We start from the raw sequence: 23,621 nt of genomic DNA on the forward strand, positions 1-23,621 counted from the left end.
CCAGCAAAATCCCAGGCACACAGCACAGACTCAGTAGAGCTGTCATCAAATGACAGAAGGTCAAATACCCTGAGTCCTTTCTCTGGGCCCACCCTGGGCTCTCCTCAGGGCCACCGGGAAAGGCCTGCCTGGACTGCAGTGCACAGCCAGGCTGTTTTCCAGAGCCCATGCTGGGACTCACCAGGTATCCGTGTGTGACCCAGACCTGGGGTTCTCCCTGCCAGCTCCACCACAGGGTAACCAACAGCCACACCACCACTTGGGGCCCCAACCTTCCCACTCATCACCCGAGAACTCATCAGAAAGGGATAATGCCGCCAAACAGGGAAGGACGGACCCTGCTGAGGCCGCAGGACACAGAATAACTCATCTGAGGCCAAAGGCTAGAGCCCACCGTCCCCCCAAGGCCAGTTTGGAGGGCACAGACAGGAAGGAGAAGAGAGAAGGCAGGGATCTTGATTCTTGTTGGCAGCGGCCCTGGCCCTGGAGAGCACTGGGATGTTACCCATGAGCTCCTCAGCCCTCCCTGACCAGAGTCCTGAGGGCCTGGCTTGGAGTCTCCTCCAGAGGAAGCACTTCAGGGAGGCCCCTGGTGGCGACACCTCATGGCATCCTCCCCGGCCCCCCACCCCATCCCTGTCTCAGAGCCTGTGAGCACGACCCCACCCCTGTGATGTGAGCAACTGGGCACCAGCATGTCATTAGAAAAAACAATGATTTTTCGTCCCTCCTATAATTCATATTCTTCTGCTTCCCTATCACCATGTGACCCAAGGAAAGAAAGAGGGAAAATGCCACCATGGGGAGGGGGGCCATGGCACCTGGGAGGTCCCTGGGGAGGGGAACAGGGGAGAAGCAACTGCCCTGGTTTATGTAGGTTAGGGGAGGAGGCTGAGGAGAGGCAGGAAGTCAGATCCAGGGTTATGGCCCCCCACCCCTGCTGCTGCCCCTCACACACCTTTAGGGTCAAACACAGATCCTGAGAGCTATGGGTCCTGCTCCCCACTTGGACCCTAAGATGAGACCACATTGCAAGAGCAGAGTCCCCTCCCAAGGTGGCTCTAGCAGGAGGTGAGAAACGGGAGGGTCTCCTGGGAGTAAACTGGCCTGGAACACCCCCAGCCCCAGCCCCTGAGAGGTGTGTGTGGGCTCCAGAAGCTCCTGCCTACGCTGGTCAGGGTGGGAGAGGCTTCAGACTGGATGGGTCATCACGGCACCAGACCTGGACCAGGTGGGGCTCAGCATACCAGAGCAGTCCAGGTAAAGAGTCTGGGGCCAGACCTGACAGCAAAAATGGCAAGGACTCAGGCCAGCCTTTCCCCACTGCCACTAGGGCCCCAGGGTCCCCCAAGTAATGAGGAAGAAGGGAGGGATCCTGCCTACCAGGCACTGACACAGAAGAGACTAAGGAAACCCTGACCGTTCACACTGTCACCTGTGCCTTTGGCAAAGGCAAGGGGCTCACCAGGAAAGGTGAGCCTCCCAGAAAACTTCGCAAGCTTCAGAGCAACCCTCCTTGCAGCATCACAGCTCACTGCCAGAGTTGTCTGCTGCGAATATATCCCTCCTCCAGAGTGAAATCCCTCGGCACTATTCCTAACACCCAGAAGGTAAGGAGTCACCTCGGAACACAGTGGGAAACACGCCTGTGCTGCGTGCAGCACATGGCCCCTCGTACCACGAGATTCTGTTTGAGCAGCTGCACTGTCTTTGCCAGCCTCTGTCCCCGGGCAGGGTGTGTTAACCACCTGGGCCCAGGCTGGGAACGGGTGCCCGGAAACGTGGAAGAAGAGAACAAATAGGCAGCTGAGAAGATGGATGAACATACCCTGCTACACAGGGAGCCCAGAACCAAAGGCAGAGGGGCTGAGTTCTTGGACACGCAAGTACCTGCCCCAGGTCACTTCAGGGTCGGAAGGGCCATGGGAGCCCACAAGGCCCGTCTCATTGCTAGGCTAAGGTGGGGAGGGGCATGAGGACTGCCCCACCCCCGCAGCTGGCTGCCTCCCACTCACTCTGCAAGTACAGTGGACATCCCCCCAGAGCTTGCTGGGCTCACCTGGCTGCTGCTCGAGGATCCTCCAGGCCGTTCCCTCTGCTGCACCATCACGGCCTCATATCCCTCCATTTGTTTGTTAGTCTGCTAAGTGCCACCTCCCTCCACTGGACTTGTCTGTGCCCACTGAGAGCTGGGGGCTCTTCTGCATCCTTAGCTGTTGCATCCTCAATGCCTAGAACCCAGCTGGCTCCCAAAGCTTCAGGATCAATTCAAGCTCCCCCGTTCTGGCCAGCTCTACCCTCCGAGGCCTCCCTGCCCTGCAGCCCCATGTCTGTCCCACTCCAGGCCTCCCATTCCCAGGACACACTGAAGGTCTACACAGAATTGCACCCTCCCCACATTGTCCACTTCGGAAGTGCCAACTTGTGGTCAATCAGCTCAAGGCTCACCTCGGCTCTGACCTCCCCAGCCAGGCCCTTGTCCTTCTGGCTGCGCTAAGGCAAGCCAGTGTGTCCCCAAGAGAGACAAGCTTCTCGAGGACAAGAGCTGGGCTGGTTTGGCAGATGTCGTGGATGAAGGAACAACGGCTGCACCTCGTTGGTCAGCTCTGACCTTCCCAGACCTGTGCCAGGTGCCTCCTCACAGCACTACCTTTCACCTCCTGCACCCTGCAAGTGAGCATTACTACCCCTGTTTACCTACTGGGGAACAGAGGCTCAGAGAAACTGGGAGATTCACCCATGTGAGCATGTGTGGGAACCAGGGCAAAGGGCTCTGGGGAGCAATTTGGCAAATCTGCTGAAATTAAAACTGTACATTCCTACGACCTGGTGATTCAAACTTCCAGCATCTATGGTAGAGACAAACAGCCTTGAGCATCAAGGAAGAAGGGACAAGAACACTTATGCTACTGGTACTTCTTTTCCATGGACAGATAAAGCCTATTTTTTAAAAAAATATTTATTTATTTATTTATTATTTTGGCTGCACTGGGTCTGAGTTGTGGCATGCGGGATCTTTTAGTTGCAGCATGTGGGCTCTTAGTTGTAGCATGCACGTGGGATCTAGTTCCCTGACCGGGGACTGAACCCGGGCCCCCTGCATTGGGAGCGCGGAGTCTTACACACTGGACCACCAGGGAAGTCCCAGATAGAGCCTATTTTTTATGGGAGTCGGTGGGACCACAGTCACTCTATGAGAATTCATTTACTCATTGATTTGTTCATTCACAAGACATTTCCTCAACACCTACTCTGTGCCTGGCTCGTCACCAGGTGCTGAACATGCAAAACCAGGTAAGTAGACCCTCTGAATCTAACATTAAATTTCTGGCATCTTTGTGTGAACCCCTAACCCCCCGAGACATGCCAACAAAGGGCCCCCTGGGCAGTGGAGGAGAACTCAAGGGTCACTCAGCTACAACTCCTGCAGCACAGGGGGCAGCCAAGGAGGAACCTGGATGGGAGGGACAGCCAGATGGGAAGTGGTGCTCTCTGCTCTTCTGGCTTGGCTGTCACCTTGCTGGAGCTTGCGGGAGACAATCTCTGCAGCTGCCCAGAGCTGTCACCAAGGAGTGACACTACCCGGCCCTCCTCGTTCGGGGGGGGGACTCTCACTTCTGCTTTGACAACTGCCAGCTCCCCAGGGAGGCCAAGGACAGGCTGCTCTGAGGCTTCCCTCATCAGCTGTCAGGGGGCCTCCCAGAGTGGGGAAGGAGGTGTGGGGGAGTCCAGGGGGCAGGAGAGTGCTGCACACTTCAGGGAAGAAGAGGCAGAGGTAAGGACAGGCCTCGGCTCCCCCCAGCAGAACGTTCTCCGCTTGCATCATCATCCCTGGGAGGAGGGGGCATCTACTGTCCACCCCCGTCCCCACTGGAATGTGACTTCATGCAGGCAGGGCCTCAGGCCTGCTAACACGACATTCTCAGCACCTAGAACTGTTGTCTGGCACATAGCAGGTGTTCTAGAGACATGCACTAAGTGAATGAGTGGGTGGGTAGGTGAGCAACCCTAGAGAGAACAGGAAGACACAACAGATGAAGAAGCCAAGGGGAAGAGCCAGGAGAGTCATAGATGGAAAAGCCAGTCGGGGCTGTGGGCAGCGGGGAGAGGACTCGCACCCAGGCCACACAGGTATGGGAATCTCATCTTCCACACCCTACCTGTGCCACCCAGCCTCTCTGAGCCTCAGTGACCTTACCCAGGAAAGGGAACCTCACAGGGCCACCGGGGCAACGTAGAGCCATCATATAAGTGCCTCCTTGCCTGGGGCCAGCATGTGTGAAAACTCAGCCTCTTAGGCCATAGGGAGAGGCATTTCCAGCAGTAAAACGCATGAACCCCAAACTCCCTAAGAGAGATGTTTCTGTCTCTTTAGACCCCAAAGCAAACTCATGACTCCCCTGACAGTATGTTGGTGGATCCCAAGCCCCTTAGCCTGGCACAGAAGGCTTTGCCAACCTCATTCCTGCCTCTCCCCAAGCACCCTACACTCCAGTCGGGCCCAACCTTGCACTGTGATGTGGAGATGCCGCTGAGCCTTTACACCATGCTCCCCTCCTGGTCAACTCTGCCTCTGCATTAGGGGCAGCACAAGGGGCGCTCATCTGGGGCACGCTTCGCTGTGACCCTGTGGTACTTGCATGATCAGCAGGCATATTAACCAGGATGAAATTACGTATTCCTTGCCCTGCTCCCCACCCCTCCCGTGTTCCAATCTCTCTGAGCATAGGAACACGACTGCCTGCTTCTGCACCCCAGTGCCCAGAGTGGGGCCCATTTAGACCAGGGTTCTGAGAGCGCCCAAGGAGCGAATACATGACCGGGGACAGCTCACACTTGAGGCATGCTCTCCGTGTGCCCAGAGTGCCACTAAGCACTTTTCTGGTGTTTAACTCAAGCCATGCTCACAACAGCCCTAGGAGGTGGCACTAATTATCCCCCATCACGGCATACAGCAGGGCAGGGCAGGCAGTCGCTTCCTTTCTTCTAGGCCTGAAGGAACAATCCACCCGCTGACCGGCCAGTCATGTTCTGATTCACTAGTGCAGTGTGAGGTCTTAATTTCAATTTGTTGCCAACGATGAAAAGTAATTAGATTTCCTGTAAAAGCTGGATTTCCAGCTTCTCGGCGGGGTGGGGTGGGGAGCTCACAAGAGTGTGCCTGTTTATTCCTAAATGACCACAAGTGAATGGAACCCAGGAGGGGATCTCCAGAGGTGTAGCCTCTCCTGTCGCCCCAGTCCCCACCACTCCCTATTGTCCACAGCCTGGACACCCTGATTAGGCCTCCTGCCTGGCTCCTGTCAGCATCTGAGAGCGCTGCCCTCTTCTAAGTACTGTATCAGCCTCACACACTGCTGGCCCTGATAGTCATACTTCCTGGTGGCACACAGGGCCATGCTCTCAGGCCAGCGGGACAAGCATGAGGAACAGGAACAGTGCCAGGAACGTCCGGCTGTGGCCACAGCACCAGCAGACCCTGGGGCCTGGGGAGCTGCCGTATGACAGTGGGAACTTCTTCTCCGCATCTTCACATCCTTTGCTACGGCCAGGCCCAAACCCAAATGTGTCTCTCTTGCCCCAGGAGCGCTGCTTGCTTCCCTTCAGCTTAAGGGAACCAAGTTTTAGTGTCCAGTTTCAGAGATGTTTTTCTCTTCCCCAGGAACCAGAGCCAGAGACACGTGAATGGGACTTGGGTCTGCGCTTTCCCCCTGGCGGGTTTGCAGCTCTGTGGCCAGTTCACAAGATCACCCCCGAGAGAGCAGAAAACATTCCTGTCCTGTCACTGCCTTCCCCACCATCACCACGTGTCCCCAGCATTCTTGGAAGTTGATGAGAACTGGGGCCCATGTGCCTCTGATTGTTTGCAAATCCTGGCAAGGCTTTGGTGAGCCCAGGCCAATTTCTGGATTAAATTAGAAAAGAAAAGAGGGAAAATATCTGAATCCTGGCACAGACAGAAATCATTCAACAAAAAATGTTTAAGAACATACTGTACAGAGGACTGATCCCACACTAGGAAGGGTCAAAGGGTATGGCCTCGGCTCTGAAAGCTCAGAAGCCCCTTTGGATCCCATGTTCTCCATGAGCCTAAGGAGTGTGTCTGCCCCTGACAGAAGAGATGCTTGGGGTGGGGGTGGGGGCAGAAATTCTTCCAGAACCTGAGCAATTAGCCCAGGTGGGAGGGGCAGATCTGCTGACCCAGAAATCTTGCTCCTCCTACTATGTTGTTTTAAAATGCTCACTCAGTTGCTTTAAAAAGAATCCCCAAAGTGACCTCACAGACCCAGTCAGCTGGCAAAGCTGGGGTGGGGGTGGGCTGGGGTCTGAGCAGGCAGAGGGTGGAGCTCAGCTCACGTGTGAGGTTCCTGCAATGGCCAGCAAGAAAGGGTTGCTCTAGCTGCCGGGGCTCAGAGGCCTGAAGAGGGAGAGAGGGAGCTTGTCTCCGGGGGGTACCTCTTGTCAGTGAGTGTGCCAGTCTTTATGGATCAGAGTGTGCGGGAGGTTTAAAGATGAAGAAACCAAGTTTAGGGCAAGGCGGGAACTTTGCCAGGTAGGTAAAAGCCAGGATTAGGATGCAACTGCTTCTGACTCCAAAGCTGGTCCTCATTCTACGCCCAGTGCTTCCCTAACACGTATGCCCGTGTGCACTGACAACAGTGGGAGGCAAATGCAACTATAAAGCACTGGGGCCACAGCTCAAGGTGAGCCCTAAGCAAGTAGAAGATTTCTTTACACCCTGAGAGAGAACACTTCTTGAGACCCAGATAGTGGTTTTGTGGGCCGTATGGTCTCTGTCCCAACTACTCAGCTCCACCATTGTAGTACAAAAGCAGCCATAGACCATTCATAAATGAATGTCATGTCCACGTCCCAATAAAACTTTATTTTCAAAAACAGATGATGGGCCGGATTTGGGCTATAGTTTTGGCAACCCTGCTTTAGATGCTCCAGTTTATCTTGAAAAATTCAGGCGAATTTTGCTTTAACTCAGTAATATGTCCCAGTTCACTTTCATATAAAATTGATGTTTTCAAATGCTTGCCATTCGGAAAAAGTGGCACTTTAGGGGGAGACACCTCACATCTGTACCGTGGCCTCAGCAGCCTCTGGCAGGCCTGCTGAGAGGACGTGCTCCCACGAGCAAAGAGCCGTCTTCTGGGGCACGTCATCACCCAACACACTGGCCTGTCTCACATCTAGAAGGAGTGCAAGCGGACCAGCAGCTCAGTCAGGCAGCAGTGCTAGGTCTCTATGGATCCTGAGAGCCCGAGCAACCACAAAGGCCTCTGGTTGCTCAGGGAAGTGTAGGATTGAAATTAATGCTTTAGTTAAATGCTATAAGCCATATAGGAAGCACTAGTCTTGTGCCTAAGTGTTATATTTCTTGAAGTCTTGGCATGAATAGGTTTTACTTTTTAAAGTGCATTTGTAAACATATTACTTTAATGATGGCTCTCGAGTCTTCCCCGAAGGCATTCCTCCCTGGCCTCCCATTCACCTGAGCCCAGAGAAGACCCACTGTCCACGCCTGACGAGGTAACTGGAGGTGCCGCGAACGTGAGGGCTGCGTCACTGCATGGCTCCTTGGGGTGCCAGGCTTGCACTGCCACAGCACTGAGTTTGAAAGCACAGACTAGCTCAAGGGCTGGCACCAGAGTCAGCAGCAGGCACATTCAGGAGTGTTGACTGCCTCCCAGCCTGGGAGCTCCAGGCTAGGCAGGAAGCCCGTTTCCAAGGAAGAGGGGTCAACAGGACCGCAGTTCCCAGTGCAGAGGGTGGCCCGGGCAGGGGGGAGTTCCTTGTCCTCAGGGCTGAGCCTGGTGAAGGTCAGAAGATGAGCCACAGTTGAAGACTCAGGAGGAGCAGGAACGGGATGGCGGCAGGGGGAGGCCAGCGCTGGAGAGGCACACCTAAGTAGGGGACCAAGGCGGGACCCAGCAGCAGTGTGGGGCATGGGCCCTGGAGGAGCCAGCATGGCTGGAGGGGCCGCACATCTGCCAGTGCTCCCCGCTCCATCCTCACAGCCTACTGGTGGTGGGATCGAGACCCCTCCTCCCTCAAACATGTGGATGAGGCTCTCCGGCAGCCTTCCCCAAGGGGTCCCAGCTTCTCTGGCCCGGTTAAAGGACCCTGGGCCCAGGACACAGGGCCTCATCCTGGGTTTGCCAGCAATCTCAAGGCTATGGTGTACGAGAGGTAAAAATCAGTGCAGAGGACCCCAAAGGATGAGGCCTCAGCCCACAGCCTGGCCTCAGTGCTCAGAAGGCACCAGCTTTCTTCATCTGGGCAGAGAGCTGAGAGCGGTGGTAGGTTTGAGCTGAGCCTCCAGATGAGTAGAGGATGGGGATGGGCCATAAGAACGGGGCCTGAGGCAGGAAGCACAGGCTCAGGTTCCTGGGTTCAGGGGCGAGTGACCAGGGCCCACGCCCAGGAGGGCTCTGCACTTGGGCTTAACGCTCTATGGTTACCATCTTGAAATTCATTATTTGATCTTTGAATTTGTGTTTTGTGAGTGAAATCCGCTGGGACAGGGAAGCCTTGGCTCACACGTGGTCCCACTTCCACAGGACAGGCTCTTGTCTTCCTACTCCCCACTCAGTGACCACTACAGGGGCCTGCATGCAGGTACAGGGAGGGTCAGGTGGACACATGTGCCCTGAGGCATCTTGGGGCAGGGCATGACCTGGGTTGGGGCTGGGAGATGCCCTGTGTTCTTTCAGTGGCAGCTGTCGGGAGACAGGACAGGCAGCTGTCAGGCCCTGGGGGCACGCCCTGCATCACTGGCCAGGACCGGGGGCCCTCAGGGAGTGCTCCCTCGAGGCTCCACTCCTGGGGGGGCCTGTCTTCCTCCTCCCAACCTTCTTTTTTTTTTTTTTCCGGTACGCGGGCCTCTCACTGTTGTGGCCTCTCCCGTTGCGGAGCACAGGCTCCGGACGCGCAGGCTCAGTGGCCATGGCTCACGGGCCCAGCCGCTCCGCGGCATGTGGGATCTTCCCAGACCAGGGCACGAACCCATGTCCCCTGCATTGGCAGGCGGACTCTCAACCACTGCGCCACCAGGGAAGCCCCCAACCTTCTTAAGTCTGGTTGGTGCTTTGTCTGAACTTCTGGTAAGCCTGCGGCACCCTTCGGGCACAAGCCATAAAGTACAAATCTGTTTAATTTTGGTGATTTCCCATGCTGGTTAAATGTTCTAATATCTGCATTTAAAACAGGCCTTGTACAATATAAAGATGAATGGTAAAATGCATGATTATAATTAAAAATCCTAATTTTTCTTCGCTTAGAGTGATAATAAATAGAAAATTTTAAAATCTTGACAAGTTGAAAGACTGTATACGAAAGGAAAAGGTTTTGTATAGGTACCTCTTATGACACTTTTTCCTGCTCTTTGAATAAGAGAACCACATTTTCAGTTTGCACTTGGCCCCGGGAGTTTTGTACCCAGGAGACATTCTGGGTGTGGGGTTGCCGCAGCTGAATGCACAGCAAGAATCGTCAGGTGGTCAGTGAGGGCTGGGGTTTGGGAAATGATGCTGCTGACAACAGGCCATGGGAGTCACTGTTGGGGGCAACCAGAAAGAGACTCCAAGAAGATTAACTTCTGGAGAGGGCATGAAATGCCAAAGACAGCCCCCAAGGGAAAAAGCAGGGAGGAAAAGATCTCAGGACATGACTACACACAAAAATGTAAGCCATCAACAAACCAACCCCAAACAAAATAAAACAAAAGGCAAACAACAAAACTGGGGAAAACATTTCCCACACAAATATCAGACAAAAAATTAACCTATTTTAATATAACAGTTCTTCAGATTAACACAAAAGAAGCTAAAGTCCCAGTGGAATAAAGAACATGAATAGGCCAATCATAAAAATATAAGATGATCACTGTTTTAAAATATATATATATATGTATATATATATGTATATTTAAATGGGACCTCCTTACCATCAAATACCTACAGCTTACAACAAAAGTATATCCCTGTTGTAGCTATCAAACTGCCAAAGCTAAAAAGGATTTGGTGGTATGAAGAGGTGAGGAGATGGGCATTTACTCAATAGAACATGAATAGGTGAAAATGAACAGAAAGCTTTCTGACACAGAAAACTTCAAACTGCACATAACTGTGGACCAAGAATTGTACTTTTAGGAACTTAGTTTAAGGAAATAGTAAAGGATGAGTAATAGTTTCAGCTATAATGATATTCATTACTATTAGTGACCAAACTAACATCTAAAAGGGAAATAAATTTTGTTACATGAGTCATATAAATAATCAATTACCTAAAAAGTATGCTACAGTCATGTGGTGCAATGTTATGTCATCATTAAAATGAAGTACTAGGCAATAATTGATAGGAGAAAACATTCACAAACCTATATGAATATATTCTAATTTTCCATCATAAATAGTATATGGTACATGTTAAATATAGCATATTTTAATAAACAAAGAATGTTACTTTTCTAGACTTGAGGAAGAAAAGAAGGAAACTGGATCTCGAAAGAGGTGCTTGAATGGGTTTGTGGGAGGGTTCTGAACACCATGAGACCCCTTCTACATCCAGGTGGCTCTCTCGAAATGCTCAGCAAATATTTCCAACCCTTCTGACTCTCGAGAGTCTGAGGTGGAAAGAGGGATGGATTAATTCCCATTTTCCTATGAAAAAATGGGCATTAAATGTCTTGCCCATTAATGTTGGAAGGAAGTAGCACCTCTAGCAATTTCCTACTGCCCTTAGAGTCACATCCAAGTTCCTCTATTGACTGGTCTTCCTTGCCTCCAACTTCCCCTCTTACTTGGGCCCCTTGTTGCCCACATTGGCCCTATTTCACGGCTGACATAGAGTTGATGCCCAGTAAACATTTGCTGATTGTACTATATGGACAGGAGCTGTGTGTATTAGAATAGGATGGGCTGTGTTGCAGTTAACAGAGAATCTACCACATTTCAGTGGCTTAATACAGTAAAGGCTGGTGTGTGTTTCCTTGCACACATCACAGGCTTATGCAGGTTGGGCGGCCCTGCCCCATTTTGCGGCTGCAGCTACTGGGACATGTGACTTCCAAGGTCACTGTGGTAGGACAGAGAGAGAGGAAGTGGACACACTGGCTCTCAACTGCCTTGGCCAAGAGGCGACCTACGTCATTTCTTTCCACACAGGCCGTTAGCTAAAACTAGCCACACAGCCCCAAAAATGAGGTGCAAGGGAGGCTGGGAAATGGAAGGGGGGGGGAGCATGTGGATATTTGATGAACCTGAAATGTCAGTGTCACACCAGGACCCACGTCCCAGCCCAGGGTCTGCCACAAAGAGACCCCAAAGGGAGTCCTGCAAGCAGAATAACTGAACGATGAGGGAGACCAAGCTGACTTAGAGCTGCCAGGGCTGAGCCACGCCGACACCTGGCCCGACACCTTGGCCTCTGCTGCTCCTTGGAGCCCACATTCCCCAGGTCTTTTGCCATCGGGACCCCCCACCTGACCCTCCTCCCAGGGCTTCTGTGACCTCCCTCAGGGGACAGACTGTCTGCCCAGGGCTGGCCCCCAGCCTTGGGAGCTGGGAATACTTCCATCCTCGTCCTGGCTGTCCTCACTGCTGACCAAATGCCTCACTTGGAGCACAGTCTGGGCCGGCTGCTGCCACATCTGTCCTGCACGTTGCTGCTTTGGCTCCAAATGCTGGGAAGCCCCAAGACCAGCTGTGAGCTTACAAGAAGAGGGAGCCCTACCCTGGCCAGGCCTTGTAGGGTCACATGGGGCTCTGGCTGCAGCTTCAGGTGGGCCAGCACCTACCGGGTCTAAAGGCCCCCACACCCAGGGCCACCCACACTGCCATTTAGCACCATGTGCTGGTCAAGTTCAGAGGAAGGGCACAGCAGGCAGAAAGTAGAATGGTGCTTCCCAAGGGCTGGGGAGAGGGAGCAATGGGAGTTATTGTTTAACGGGTACAGAGCGTCAGTTTTGTAAGATGAAGAGAGTTCTGGAGATGGGTGGTGGTGACGGGTGCATAATAATGTGAGTATACTTAATGTCACTGAACTGCTCCCTTATAAACAGTGAAGATGGTAAATTTTATATATATTTTCATAATTAAAATTTGTTTTAAATTCTATTGGAACGTAATTCAATTAAAATTTCAGTTCTTCAATTACACGCCATATTTCAAGCGCTCAAGGGTCAGGGTGGCTAGTGGCTGTTGTATTGGACATGCAGAATTAGAGCATTTCTGGCAATGCAGAAAGTTCTATTGGACAGCACTGCTAAAGAAGCTTATCTTTTCTCAAATATTCCTGCCTCCTCAATCCCCCTCCTCCCCAAGACCACCAAAGGGCTCATGTGCCTTAGATCATCCCCAGGGCCTCTTCCCAGGGCATGCATGTACCCTGGATGAAGACACTGAGCCTTAGAGGGTATTGTCAAGGCAACACAGGATCCAAGCAGGGGCCCTCACCTCCCTCAACCACACTGCACTCTTACTGTGGGAGCTCAGGTTGGAGGTACAGATACCCCCCACTGCCGTGTCTCCCTGAGGCCAGGAGTGTCCACCAGGCCCTCTGTCTCTGCAGGACCAGCCGCTGTGCCTGGAACAAGCACCACTTGTATGATGCAGCAGGGGAAAAAAGACACGGCCCAAGTACTCTTTCTCAGCTCCTCCGATTCGTCTCCTAAAATCCCTTTCTGTTATGATCAAATTTGTTTCAATTTAAGAATTTTTATATTTCTCATGCTTTTCAAGAAACTAACCAAACCACACCCTTATCCAAAATTGAGGTACAGTTGGATCACGGGGGTGTAAATGAATACATTGAAGTTAACTGGCAAAACCAAGACAAAGTTCTAGACTTCCTCCTACCAGCTCATGGGCATAAGGTGTGTGCGACAGAGGGACCCTCCACACCAGGGAAAAGGCGGATTTGATCCACCAGCCTCAGGAAGACACTCAGAGTCTTTGCTGTACTTGTCAAGAATAATTCTAAACCTGCTGTCGCTAAACTAAATATTGTCATCGTCATGATAGCAAAACCACGTTTATCTAGAGACTGTAAAGCACGTTCACCTTCATCATCTCATTTAATCCTCACCGACAACTCAAGATGAAAATTATTGCCCATTTTAAAGATGAGAAAACCAAGGCTTAGAAGACTGAAGCCCATTCTCAGTGACATACCTGGTAGTGGTGGGGTCAGGGGTAACCCAGGTGCAAAATAATAAGAAATATATATCTGGTCTCTGCCCCTCATTCCTGGCACAGACCTCCTAAAACACTTGTAATTTCCTTAATGATAGGGGTGAGAGGAGCATCTTTTGTTATTCATAATGTGTCCCTTTCAACCTTACCTGAGTTTATGTTAATGAAGCGATTCTTGGTGGGCCCCTAGATAGTCCAGGATGGGGGCCGGTAGCCAGAGGAACCAACTGTATGATTAGAGAGTTGGAACTTTCAGCCCCACCCCCAACTTTCAGGGAGGAGAGAAAAGCTGGAGATTGAGTTCAATCACCCATGGCCAGTGATTTCACCAATCATGCCTGCAAAATAAAACCTCCATAAAAACCCTAAACAATGAAGTCTGGAGAGCTTCCAGGTTGGTGAACACATCGAGTTGCTGGGATGGTGGTGCATCCAGAGAGGCCATGGAAGCTCCATGCACCTTCCCCATGCCTTGCCCTACGCATTCTTCCATTTAGCTGTTCCTCAGTTGTGTGCTTTATAATAAACCGATGATAGTAAGTGAAGTGGTTTCCTGAGTTCTGTGAACCGTTCTAGCAAATTATTGAACTTGAGGAGCTGGTTGGTAAGAAGCACAGCTGACAACCTGGGAGTTGAGCTCGGCATTTGAAGTGGGGCCCATCTTATGAGACTGAGCTCTTACTCTGTGGGATGTATGCTAATTCCGGTGTGAAGAAACAAGTAGTTTACCAGGATTCAGGGCTCTCAAATTCCACAACCAGTCCTTTTGTCCACTGGGTTGGAGGGCAGTATAATACTTGGGGAAAGACGTATATTTTGAAGGCAGACAAGATTTTATATCTACCAATTTTATAGTTCGTGTGAAGATTTCCAAAGATAATGCATGATAAGTGACTAGCACAAGCCTGGCACACAGATTCACATATTAAGAGCTCAATATTTGTAGCCATCATGGTATTATTATTACTATTATTATATTAAAGGTACTTTTCAAAAATAAGTGAGATTAAGTGTGACAACACTCTCCAAAATAAAATAACATCTGCAAACAGACTTCGGCCCTGCTTTGCAGATGAGATGGCTGCATTCCAGAGGGTCAGTGACTTACCTAAGGCAGGTGGAGAGGAAGACAGGCCGGCAGGCAGGGGTTTACTCCTGGTCCAGTGACCAGTTCATTCATATCCTCCTTCTTGCCCCTGACCTATCTCTTCACTAGGGCTCTGGGAGGTCTTGCCCAAGGATCAGCTGAATTCCCAGGGGCTCACCATGGCCCAGGAAGCACAGCTGAGAACCAGGCCAGGAGTAAATGTCCTACCCCCTCACTGCTCGCCACCAGCTGGACCTCTGGAGGACCCAGTTCACTGACAGGCTGGGGAGCAGCCCTGCCTGCTGTAGAGCCCCCTATCCCCTGGGCTTCCCTGCCCACCTCCAGCCCCCTACAAGCCCAGGCTTCCTTCCACAAATCCACTCCTCCCACAATGCTGGGCCCACAGCGTGTCCTGGTTGCAGGCCCACTGCATCTCCCTCCAACCCCTAATATTCTCCCAGCAGGGCTCAACTGAGGCACCAGGCAGTGAGGGGCAGGATCTCCACACCACCCCGGGCAGAGGCAGGAACTGCATTTTCTACAAGGTCAGCATCCTATACCTCCTGGGGTGGAAGGGGCTGGAATGAGGGGAGGGGTAACAGCTTAATCTCTCAGGATTGCGTAGACAGGGCAGGTGTCCCGTGGTGCCACAGGAGGCTTAGGTGGCATCCAGTCACCCAGTTAAGGAGCCCAAACTCACAGGGAGAAACGGATGCTCTCTTCCATCTTCACTTCCTTTAACTACCTCAAGGAGAAACCTCGGATGGGTATCGGTCTGTTTGTCCTCCTCTCTAACACACACTAATCTCCCACTTGAACATCGCTGGCTGTGGTGCAGACCCGGCAGAAGGCAGGACTGTCTAGCTGGATTTGAATAACATCGTTTTACATTTTACTTCTAGGTTACCTTACAATAAAGGGAGGTTGCCTTTGTAAATAATTTTAAGTTTTAAAAAAAGTCAGTTGATTTACAGGAAAATACACAGCCTATACCATGTGGGTATGATGAAAAATTAAGAAAACTGGTATACAAATGACGAGTTTCTGGAAAGCTGCCTTAGCATGTAAACAGCCTTGCCAAGTCAGAACCACCCCCTCCACCCGCCCTTTGCAGAGGAGAAAACTGAGGTTCAGCAGAATCGATGGGAGGGTCACCTTTTCTCACCTGTAGACCAAGACAGTCTCCCTGTGACCATGTCACTCACCCCCAGCTCCACCAGGAAACCGTGGCAAGCACAGCTGCCCTGGCCCACCTGCACCCCTAGCCTCCCAGCCCCACCCCCAATGCCCTGCCCCTGCCACCCCACCCCCACTCACAATGTTCATGAGGGTGAGCAGGTACTTCTGCACATGCTCCTTCCCGTGGAACTGGACCACAGAGTCATCCACCCCCAGCAGGACCTCGATGTTGTAGTCGTCGTCGGCAGCATGTCTGCGCACCCTCTGCCTGGAGCTGTTGACTCGCTCCTCCAGGATGCCCAGGGCATGGCTGAGGCTGTCCAGGCTGCCCGGGAAGATCCCTGGAAGGAGAGAGGACAAAGCCTGTAGCAGCAGCCCAGGCTCACCAGGGACACCGCAGCAGGACAAAACCCCACTCAGATGCAACTTGGCACCTGCCAGGTGCCAGCTTGGCCATCAGCTTGTCATCATCACAGCACCCTAACCGAGGGCATTTCTGTCCCTATTTCACAGGAGAGCAAACTGAGGTTCAGAGAGGGCAGCAGTGATGTACCAAGTCAGCTCAGACCCAGCAGCATGCAAATCCACAGCTCGGCCATCACAGAGGCCAGGTTTGGCACCCAGCAGTGAACAGAGAGGGTGGGAAGCTGAATGGGCAGGGTGGACTCTTTTCACCCATTCACACACTCGCACACTCCCCAAGGGCCACCCAGTGCCAAAGAGCTGGTCTCCCAGGCTGGTCTCCCCATTTATAACCGGGGAAACTGAGGCCCAGCCCAGGTGGTATGTGTTTCACAGTGTCTTTTCAGACAGCTCCTCTTCTGGAACTTTCTGCTCAGTCCCTGGTTGGAGCTAGGTCCCTCATCTCTGTGCCAGGCCTGCCCACTCAACTCCTGGGTTGGGGCCAGGTCATGGGTGACCCCGACCCCAGAACTGTGCCTGCCCCTGATGCCAAGTGCCAAAGAGATGAAAGGTTGCCTGACTGAATCATGCAGGAATCAGGATGAGCCCCTCTTATGACAACTCCCCCACAGTCTGCCTGGCAGGGGCTCACTCCGTCCCCCACAGGCTAAACACCTGGCTCAGAGCGGGGCAAACCATCTGGGGCATGGGGCCTTAGGGGCCACAGCTGAGGGGGCCAGGGGCTGGATCGCATCAGGCCCAGGACCCCAGGATGTCATTGCACCATCTGCAGGGCTGCAGCATCTGTCTCAATCCCCTTCTACTTTCCCACTGGGCCTGGAGCCCACCATGGACCAATCCTGGCCCCTACCTCTCAGGATTGCAGCTGAGCTGGCCAGGCTGACCTTCAGCATTGCTGGCAGCCACAGACCACACTGTCCAATTAGTCCCAGTGCCAAAGCCTCTGGAAGCCCCTCACAACCCTGCGCTGGTCTATGTGTCCACGCCAGGTCCTTGACCCCAGGGTCCTGCCCCTCCTTGGCACTCCTGGTAGGGGGAAGAACAGGTGTGTCTCAGAGACTCTTGCCCTGGGAACGACCTAGGACCTCAGGTTATCATGACATCACCAAAGAGTCTTCCAGAACAATTCTTCTCACTTGTCCCTTAAGCTCTTTTCCACGGTCTCCTCTGGAGGCACAGTGAGGCAGCCAGGCCCTCCGAGTATGTCTCCTCATCCAGTGCTGACAACAGGCCTCTTTGATGTGCGTTATTGCCCCCATTTTACAGACCAGAAGACTAAGAGAGCTCCCCAGCCAGCCAGAAGCTCTCTTCTTTACACCTGCTGTCTGTTAGGTTTCAGGCACAAACCTGCAACCTGGCTATGGAAGGAAAAGTGGGAGTGAAGGAGCAGCAGAGGGGGAAGGGCTGCACAGAGAAGAGGAATGGGCTAGTGCCAGGGCTGAGCATCTGCTGGCATTCCTTACCTCCTGGGGTCCTTGTGCCCCCGCCCCACCCCTGTAGTCCCCCATGTCCCCCCAGTATGCACAGGCACACACACACTCCACACACACGCACACACATGCACACGGCAGGCACTGCCCAGGACCACTCCAGGGAGAGCGCCAGTGCAGAGCTCATCCTTCTGCTGTGCTGTCTGGAGGTAATTCAGGGCCATCCTTGCTGCTCCCAGGGGAAACATCAGCTACTTAAACCTGACAGTGGGTTTGAGGAATTGCTACTCTATTTTTACACATTTATTTCTTTGCATTTTCAACAAGCAGGGACAGCTCACCTTCAGAACCACCTTGGGAAGCAGAAAGATGGTAATTTCCATAAAAAGCTCTTCCCAGGGAAGAGGCTGGATGTTACCCCCTGCCCCTGTCAAGCCAGGGGTCACTGACAGGTGGTCCCTGAGCAAAACCAGACCATGGGGGTGCCTGTTAGGGCCATGTGGTGTTTTTTAAATACCTTATTTGGTTGACAGTATTTCAAAATTTGGAGATTTCATGTTAAAACCTAGAATAGCCAGCTTGTCTGAGAAATTAAGAAATGGAGTCACTGTAGAGGGGGAGGGGAGTTTACACTGAGCTGTGGAGTGACAGCCATGCCTGGAAACAGGACACAGGGGCCCGCTGCCTGGCCTGCCGCCCTTGCTGCCCACTTAACCTCTGAAGGCATCAGAGTGTGCCCCCAACCCTAACCCAAGAAGTCACCGTGCAGTGACTCCTCTTGACATTTTCTGGGAGAGGGAATGGGGCTGCCACCAGGCCAGGGCTGGCTAGGGTACATCTTGTAGCTGCTTCTGCTGAACAAGCTCAGTTTTTTGTGTTTTTTTTGTTTTTTTTGTTTTTTTTTTTGCGGTACACGGACCTCTCACTGCTGTGGCCTCTCCCGTTGCGGAGCACAGGCTCCGGATGCGCAAGCTCAGCGGCCATGGCTCACGGGCCCAGCCGCTCCGCGGCATGTGGGATCTTTCCGGACCAGGGCACGAACCCGTATCCCCTGCATCGGCAGGCGGACTCTCAACCACTGTGCCACCAGGGAAGCCCGCAAGCTCAGTTTTTAACTAAATTGTATGTTACAAGCCCATTAAAAACAGCAATGTTTTCTAAGAATGCATTAGAAATGTTAATTTCACCACAAGCATAATTATTGTTATCATTATTATCTCGAGCATAATTTTAGAGGGTGGCTTGGACATTATGTTCTAGAACACTGCCCCCCGCCAAGGCCCAGCCCCTGTAGAGATGTGTCCAAATCCAAAGTAAAGTGCAGATGAAGGGAGGAAGACAGGGCCGCTCGGGGCACCTTGAAGGTGACAGCCCCACCCTACAGTCGGGTCCCTGGAAGCCCAAGCCCTGCTCAGGCCTGGCAGGACGTAGGGAACAGCTCCAAGGTCAGCAGGGTCTGCCAGGCGCCCAGACCTGGGGCCACATGAGTGTTGATGGGACCCAGCAGCCAGGCTGTCGTTCCACCTTGTCATTCTTGGATGTCTCCTGAGTCTCCTACAATGGGCCCGATCCTAAAGGCTAGGCCACGCAGAGATCCCAACCACACTCTGGTTCTAGCGGGCCTATCCCTCAGGCTGAGTCCTGCTCGGGTTCTCAGCTGGCTGCCTAGTGATTCTCTGAAACCAATCCCAGCCTTCAGGGCCCGTCCACCTGCACTGGGCTGCCTCCTTGGCCTAAAGGCCTCAGTTCTTCTCGGTCCCTCAGACCTCTCTGTCACCCTCCCCTCCTCCCCCTGGAGCTCTTGAATGCTTGTAACTGACCCACTAACGAGCAGCTGGCACTGCCCATCTCCTGCTGAGGTGGGAGGACAATGCTGCCCTGGCTCCTGACTCAATCGCCCTCTGTGCACAGCCTCCCCACAAGGAGAAGCCGCTGGTCCCCCCTGGGTGGCTGATCCATGGCAGATGGGAGAAGACTGGACCCCGGCAGGCCGAGGCTTCCCTGAGCGGAGGTGTCTATGGCAGGACCCTATCTTCTCAATGGGTAACCGCAGGGATTTTAGTTCCTGGCATTCCCTGTGCTGGGGAGACCTTTCTGGACTGTTCATGTCTCAGGCAAAGGATGACACAACAGGAAGCTTCCAAAAGCTGTCCCTCATTTTAGAGTCTCTACAGCGGGTCGGACAGAATTCCTCAAAGAGTCAATAACAGTCTGTGGAGAGGACGGAATAGGGGAAGCAGAATTGCATCCGGGGCATCCTGAAGTACCTGCCCTCCAGGGGAATAAATAGGTCACAGCAGCCACAGCCCCTGAATCACACGCCCCTGCCGGACCCTGCTGCCCCTGCATCTGGTGGCAGGGTGGGGCATGTGCACAGCCCCTCACAGTAACAAACCTCCACTATGTCCAGCAGCCATCTGATCCTCACAGCAAACGGGAGGCTCCGCACTATCCTCATTACTGTCCCCGTTTTAGCATCAAGGAACCCCAGGAAGATTAAGTGACTCAGACAAGTCACACCACAGAGAAGGGGCTGGAACCCAGCCCAAGTCATGTCATCCAAAGTTGTTAATGTGCCCCAGAGGGACCTGTGTACTTCACCAGCACCAAGGGATGGTGTGGGAAAACTGAAGCTGATAGAAACAAGCATGTTTATTCCCGAGAAGAGAAACCCCAGGGACCTGAGTCTGTAAATGCCATGGGAGTATCATGCAGCAAGTGCTGGCTCTGTAGGTTCAAGGGTGCCTGGGTGTTTGCTGTCCCTGTGCAAATCCCACGCCCAGGCCTTTGCTGCACTGGCCTCTCCTAGGATGTCCTTTCTGCTGCTGCTCCTGCCCAAACTTAACCTTCCTATTGTTAGGGGAACCACTGACCAAAACTGCCCACCCTGGCCAGGTAACCATTTGCAAAAAAATTCTTTTTTTTTTTTTTTCGGTACGCAGGTCTCTCACTGCTTTGGCCTCTCCCGTTGCAGAGCACAGGCTCCGGATGTGCAGGCTCAGCGGCCATGGCTCACGGGCCCAGCCGCTCCGCGGCATGTGGGATCTTCCCGGATCGGGGCACGAACCCGTGTCTCCTGCATCGGCAGGTGGACTCTCAACCACTGCGCCACCAGGGAAGCCCTGCATGAGATGTTTTATGACAGGAGGTCCTGGTAAGGAACACAAAACTAACAGGCCACCACCAACTGGAAGAATTTGGGAAAGGTCAAAAGGAGATGCCAGTCCATATGTCCTCCCAACCTCTCAGATTCCTCCTCGCTGGAATCCATCTTGGTTGAGTGATGCATGGGCCACCAGGAAGGACCCTGAGTCAGAATGATTGGCCAGAGACAACCCAGAAACTAATTCCATCACCGTAAAACCTGAGACTGCGAGCCACATGGCAGAGCAGCTCTCCTGGGTTCCCTTGCCCTGCTGCTCTCCACCGGGCTGCCCCTTCCCAATAAAGTCTCTTGCTTTGTCAGCATGTATGTCTCGTCGGACAATTCATTTCCAAGTGTTAGACAAGAGCCCGCTCTCGGGCCCTGGAAGGGGTCCCCCTTCCTGCAACACTATCAGGTCCAGCAGAAGCCCCCCCAAAAGGTCTAGAGGGAAGGGGACCTGCAGCCCTTGGTGCCAGGGACCCACTGCCTCCTGCAGTGGAATCAGATGTGTTGGTCCCCCTCTGCCTCCCCGCTCAGGGCCAGCTGCACACCGACAAGGGGAGGAGGGGCACGGAGACTTGAGATGCCACTGCTCAGTGATGGGAAAGATTGCTGTCCTCTCTTCATGGAATGATCTTCCCGTCATTCCTCACTGGGCTTCCTCCCTTTCATCCTCCAGGTGTCAGCTGAAATGTCCCCTCCTCAGGGCAACTTGCCTTATTTCATTCTAAATTAAAATAGACTCTCCCTTTCCCCAGTGTCCTCCTTCATGGAACATACCACCATTTGCAGTTCGAATGTCATCTGTGAATTTACTTGGGCATTATCTGTCTTCTCCACTTGAGTGGAGGGCCACTCAGAAGACAGGGGCCCAGGGTCTTGTATGCCTCAGTGCCTCACAGATAATCGCAGGGCTGTGAGGGGTAGGAGCCAGTGCAGAGATACGATGGGAGGGAGCACAGGGCCAGCAGTGGGGAGGCGGAGGGCGCCCTTGGGAGCTGGGAGCTGGACTGGAAGGAGAGGCAGGTACAGCAGGGCCAGGAAGCCCAGGCTGGGGGTGGCAGAGGGGGGTGGGCAGCAGGAGCAAAAGTCAGGTGGCTGGCAAAGGAGCAGGAGCTGGCACAAAATCCTGCTGTAAGTTACTTATACAAGGTGTAACTACAACAAAATTACCCAGGAGGAGTTCAGACAAACGGGGTGAAGAGAGAGTTACCACGTAATTGCCAACAAAAAGAAACCAGGCGTAACTACATTCATGAGATAAAATATAATCCAAGACATTAAGGGTACAAACTGATACACAATTCATTGAGAAGATATAAAAGATATGAACTTTTTTCACCTAACAGAGCTTCAACCTGATACAAAGAGAAATAGGCAAAGCCACAGTGCTATGTGCTTTTTAATACATCTATTCCAGAAAGAAACAGATGAATTAGGTAAAACATTAGGCAGGATTTGCATTACTGTAGAAGATTTGAATTACTAAAGCAACCTAATTTAAGCCCAACAACCATAAAATGTGTCCTGTTCAAGCACGTGCAGAACAAGTTCCAAATTTGACTGTATGTTAGGACAAAAAGGAAACTCAAATATCATGTCCACAGCTGCTACCATAGAGCAAAATCAGAGAAAACAAGGAGGACCCTCAAACCCTAAATACCAGAAATTAAAAACACAGTTCTAATAAGCCTAGACTAAATAGAGAATATACACACTAACTGTTGGCTCAAGTAGAAAACCTGAATAAACCTTAGAAGAAATGGAGAAAAGCAGCCAAAGAAAAGCCCAGAATGTTTTATAGAAGAGTTTTACCAAACCTACAAGAAATAGTGAATTCTCATCTTACATAGAATCAGTATGCAAAGATCAATACCTTTCTTGTACATAACAGTGAGCAGCTAGGAAAGAGAATGGGAAAAGAGGATTATTGACTATAGGAACAAACCCTACAAAATATCTAGGTATAAACAAAAATAAGGAATGTACGAAGACTACACAGAGAGTAATAAAATATAGTCAAAGCTCTCCCTCAAAACAAAAGAAGACCTCAGTAATTGGAGACACAATGACACTATCCTGGATTGCAGGTTGATTCTCCTCCAAATTAATCTATAAGTTTAACACAGTCTCCATCAAAAAACTGTTAAAATCCAACAGAATAATTCCGAAGTTCAACTGGAAGACTACATATGAGAGAATAGCCAGAAAAAATATTAAAAAGGAATAATAACGAGGAGGTATTTACCTTTCAAAATTTCAGAAGACACTACAAAATAACATTAATTAGATCACAGTGGTACGAGTGTCATGAAAAGACGGATTTTGGAACTGAATACAATGTCTAAACACAAATCCAAGCACAGGAGGGACCTTGAGTAAAAATGCATTGAACACATACATCTAATTTTGCTCCTCCCTGGAACCCCATTACAACTTTAGAAAAGGTATGTTTTTTTTTTTTTTTTTAATCACAAGCCTACACGGACAGGGGGAGAAGGAGAGGAAGAAAATAACAGAACTGTTGTAAGCTGGAAAGCAGGTGGCCATGTGGCGATGGACTTAGTATATCTGAGAAGCTGGCCAAGACTCTTCCAGTTTGTACTGCAGAATCCTCCAAAGCCACCAAGTACCTCTGGAAGTGGGATGATGGGTGGATTGAAATAAGGACTAGTTGATGGCCAATGCCAAATGCCCTCCCCACACCCTGTGCCCCAGTAACAGCCCAATAACGAACACTGCATTGGTCTGGAAGCTCATTCTCTCTCAAAAAGGTGGAAAAGAAGGTTTCTGGGCTGCAGGCACCAGGTGTAGTTGAGAGCACAGGTACCATGCTAAGAACAGGAAAATGAAATGAATGCTGAGACACTAGCCCACAATCCACTCCCAGAACGTTGGTAGTCAAGCCTTTACCCCTCAGGCAGGAAGTTGGAAGGAGGCTTCTCTAGGGAATCTGACCAAAGAACAAAAGGCAATATTACTGTCCATGGTTCCCCCAACTACCTGCATCAAGCTCCCAGTCACCTCTTTTGTTGCCCAACTTTACACAGGAGCAGCCAGCCAAGGATCTCCAGCTCTCTGGGATTAGTCCCAGACTCAACAGATGGAGACCAAGATACAACACAACAATCAAAATGAGGAAAATGGAGGAAAAA

The 23,621-nt window shown here is 51.8% G+C and overlaps 1 protein-coding gene across 1 annotated transcript in view; it reads right to left on the reverse strand.

The window, feature by feature from the left end:
• The window catches only part of ADAMTS2 (ADAM metallopeptidase with thrombospondin type 1 motif 2), a gene marked incomplete at both ends in the record, with an annotated part of 245,196 nt that overhangs the window by 76,848 nt on the left and 144,727 nt on the right, over positions 1–23,621 (reverse strand). The window contains one exon of the mRNA XM_082836631.1: positions 15,607–15,809. Coding sequence (XP_082692757.1) covers positions 15,607–15,809 — 203 coding nt within the window. The remainder of the gene's footprint in view (positions 1–15,606; positions 15,810–23,621) is intronic.

This window comes from Leucopleurus acutus, assembly GCF_964270905.1.
Source record: "Leucopleurus acutus genome assembly, chromosome: 3".
NCBI classification, from domain to species: Eukaryota; Metazoa; Chordata; class Mammalia; order Artiodactyla; family Delphinidae; genus Leucopleurus; species Leucopleurus acutus.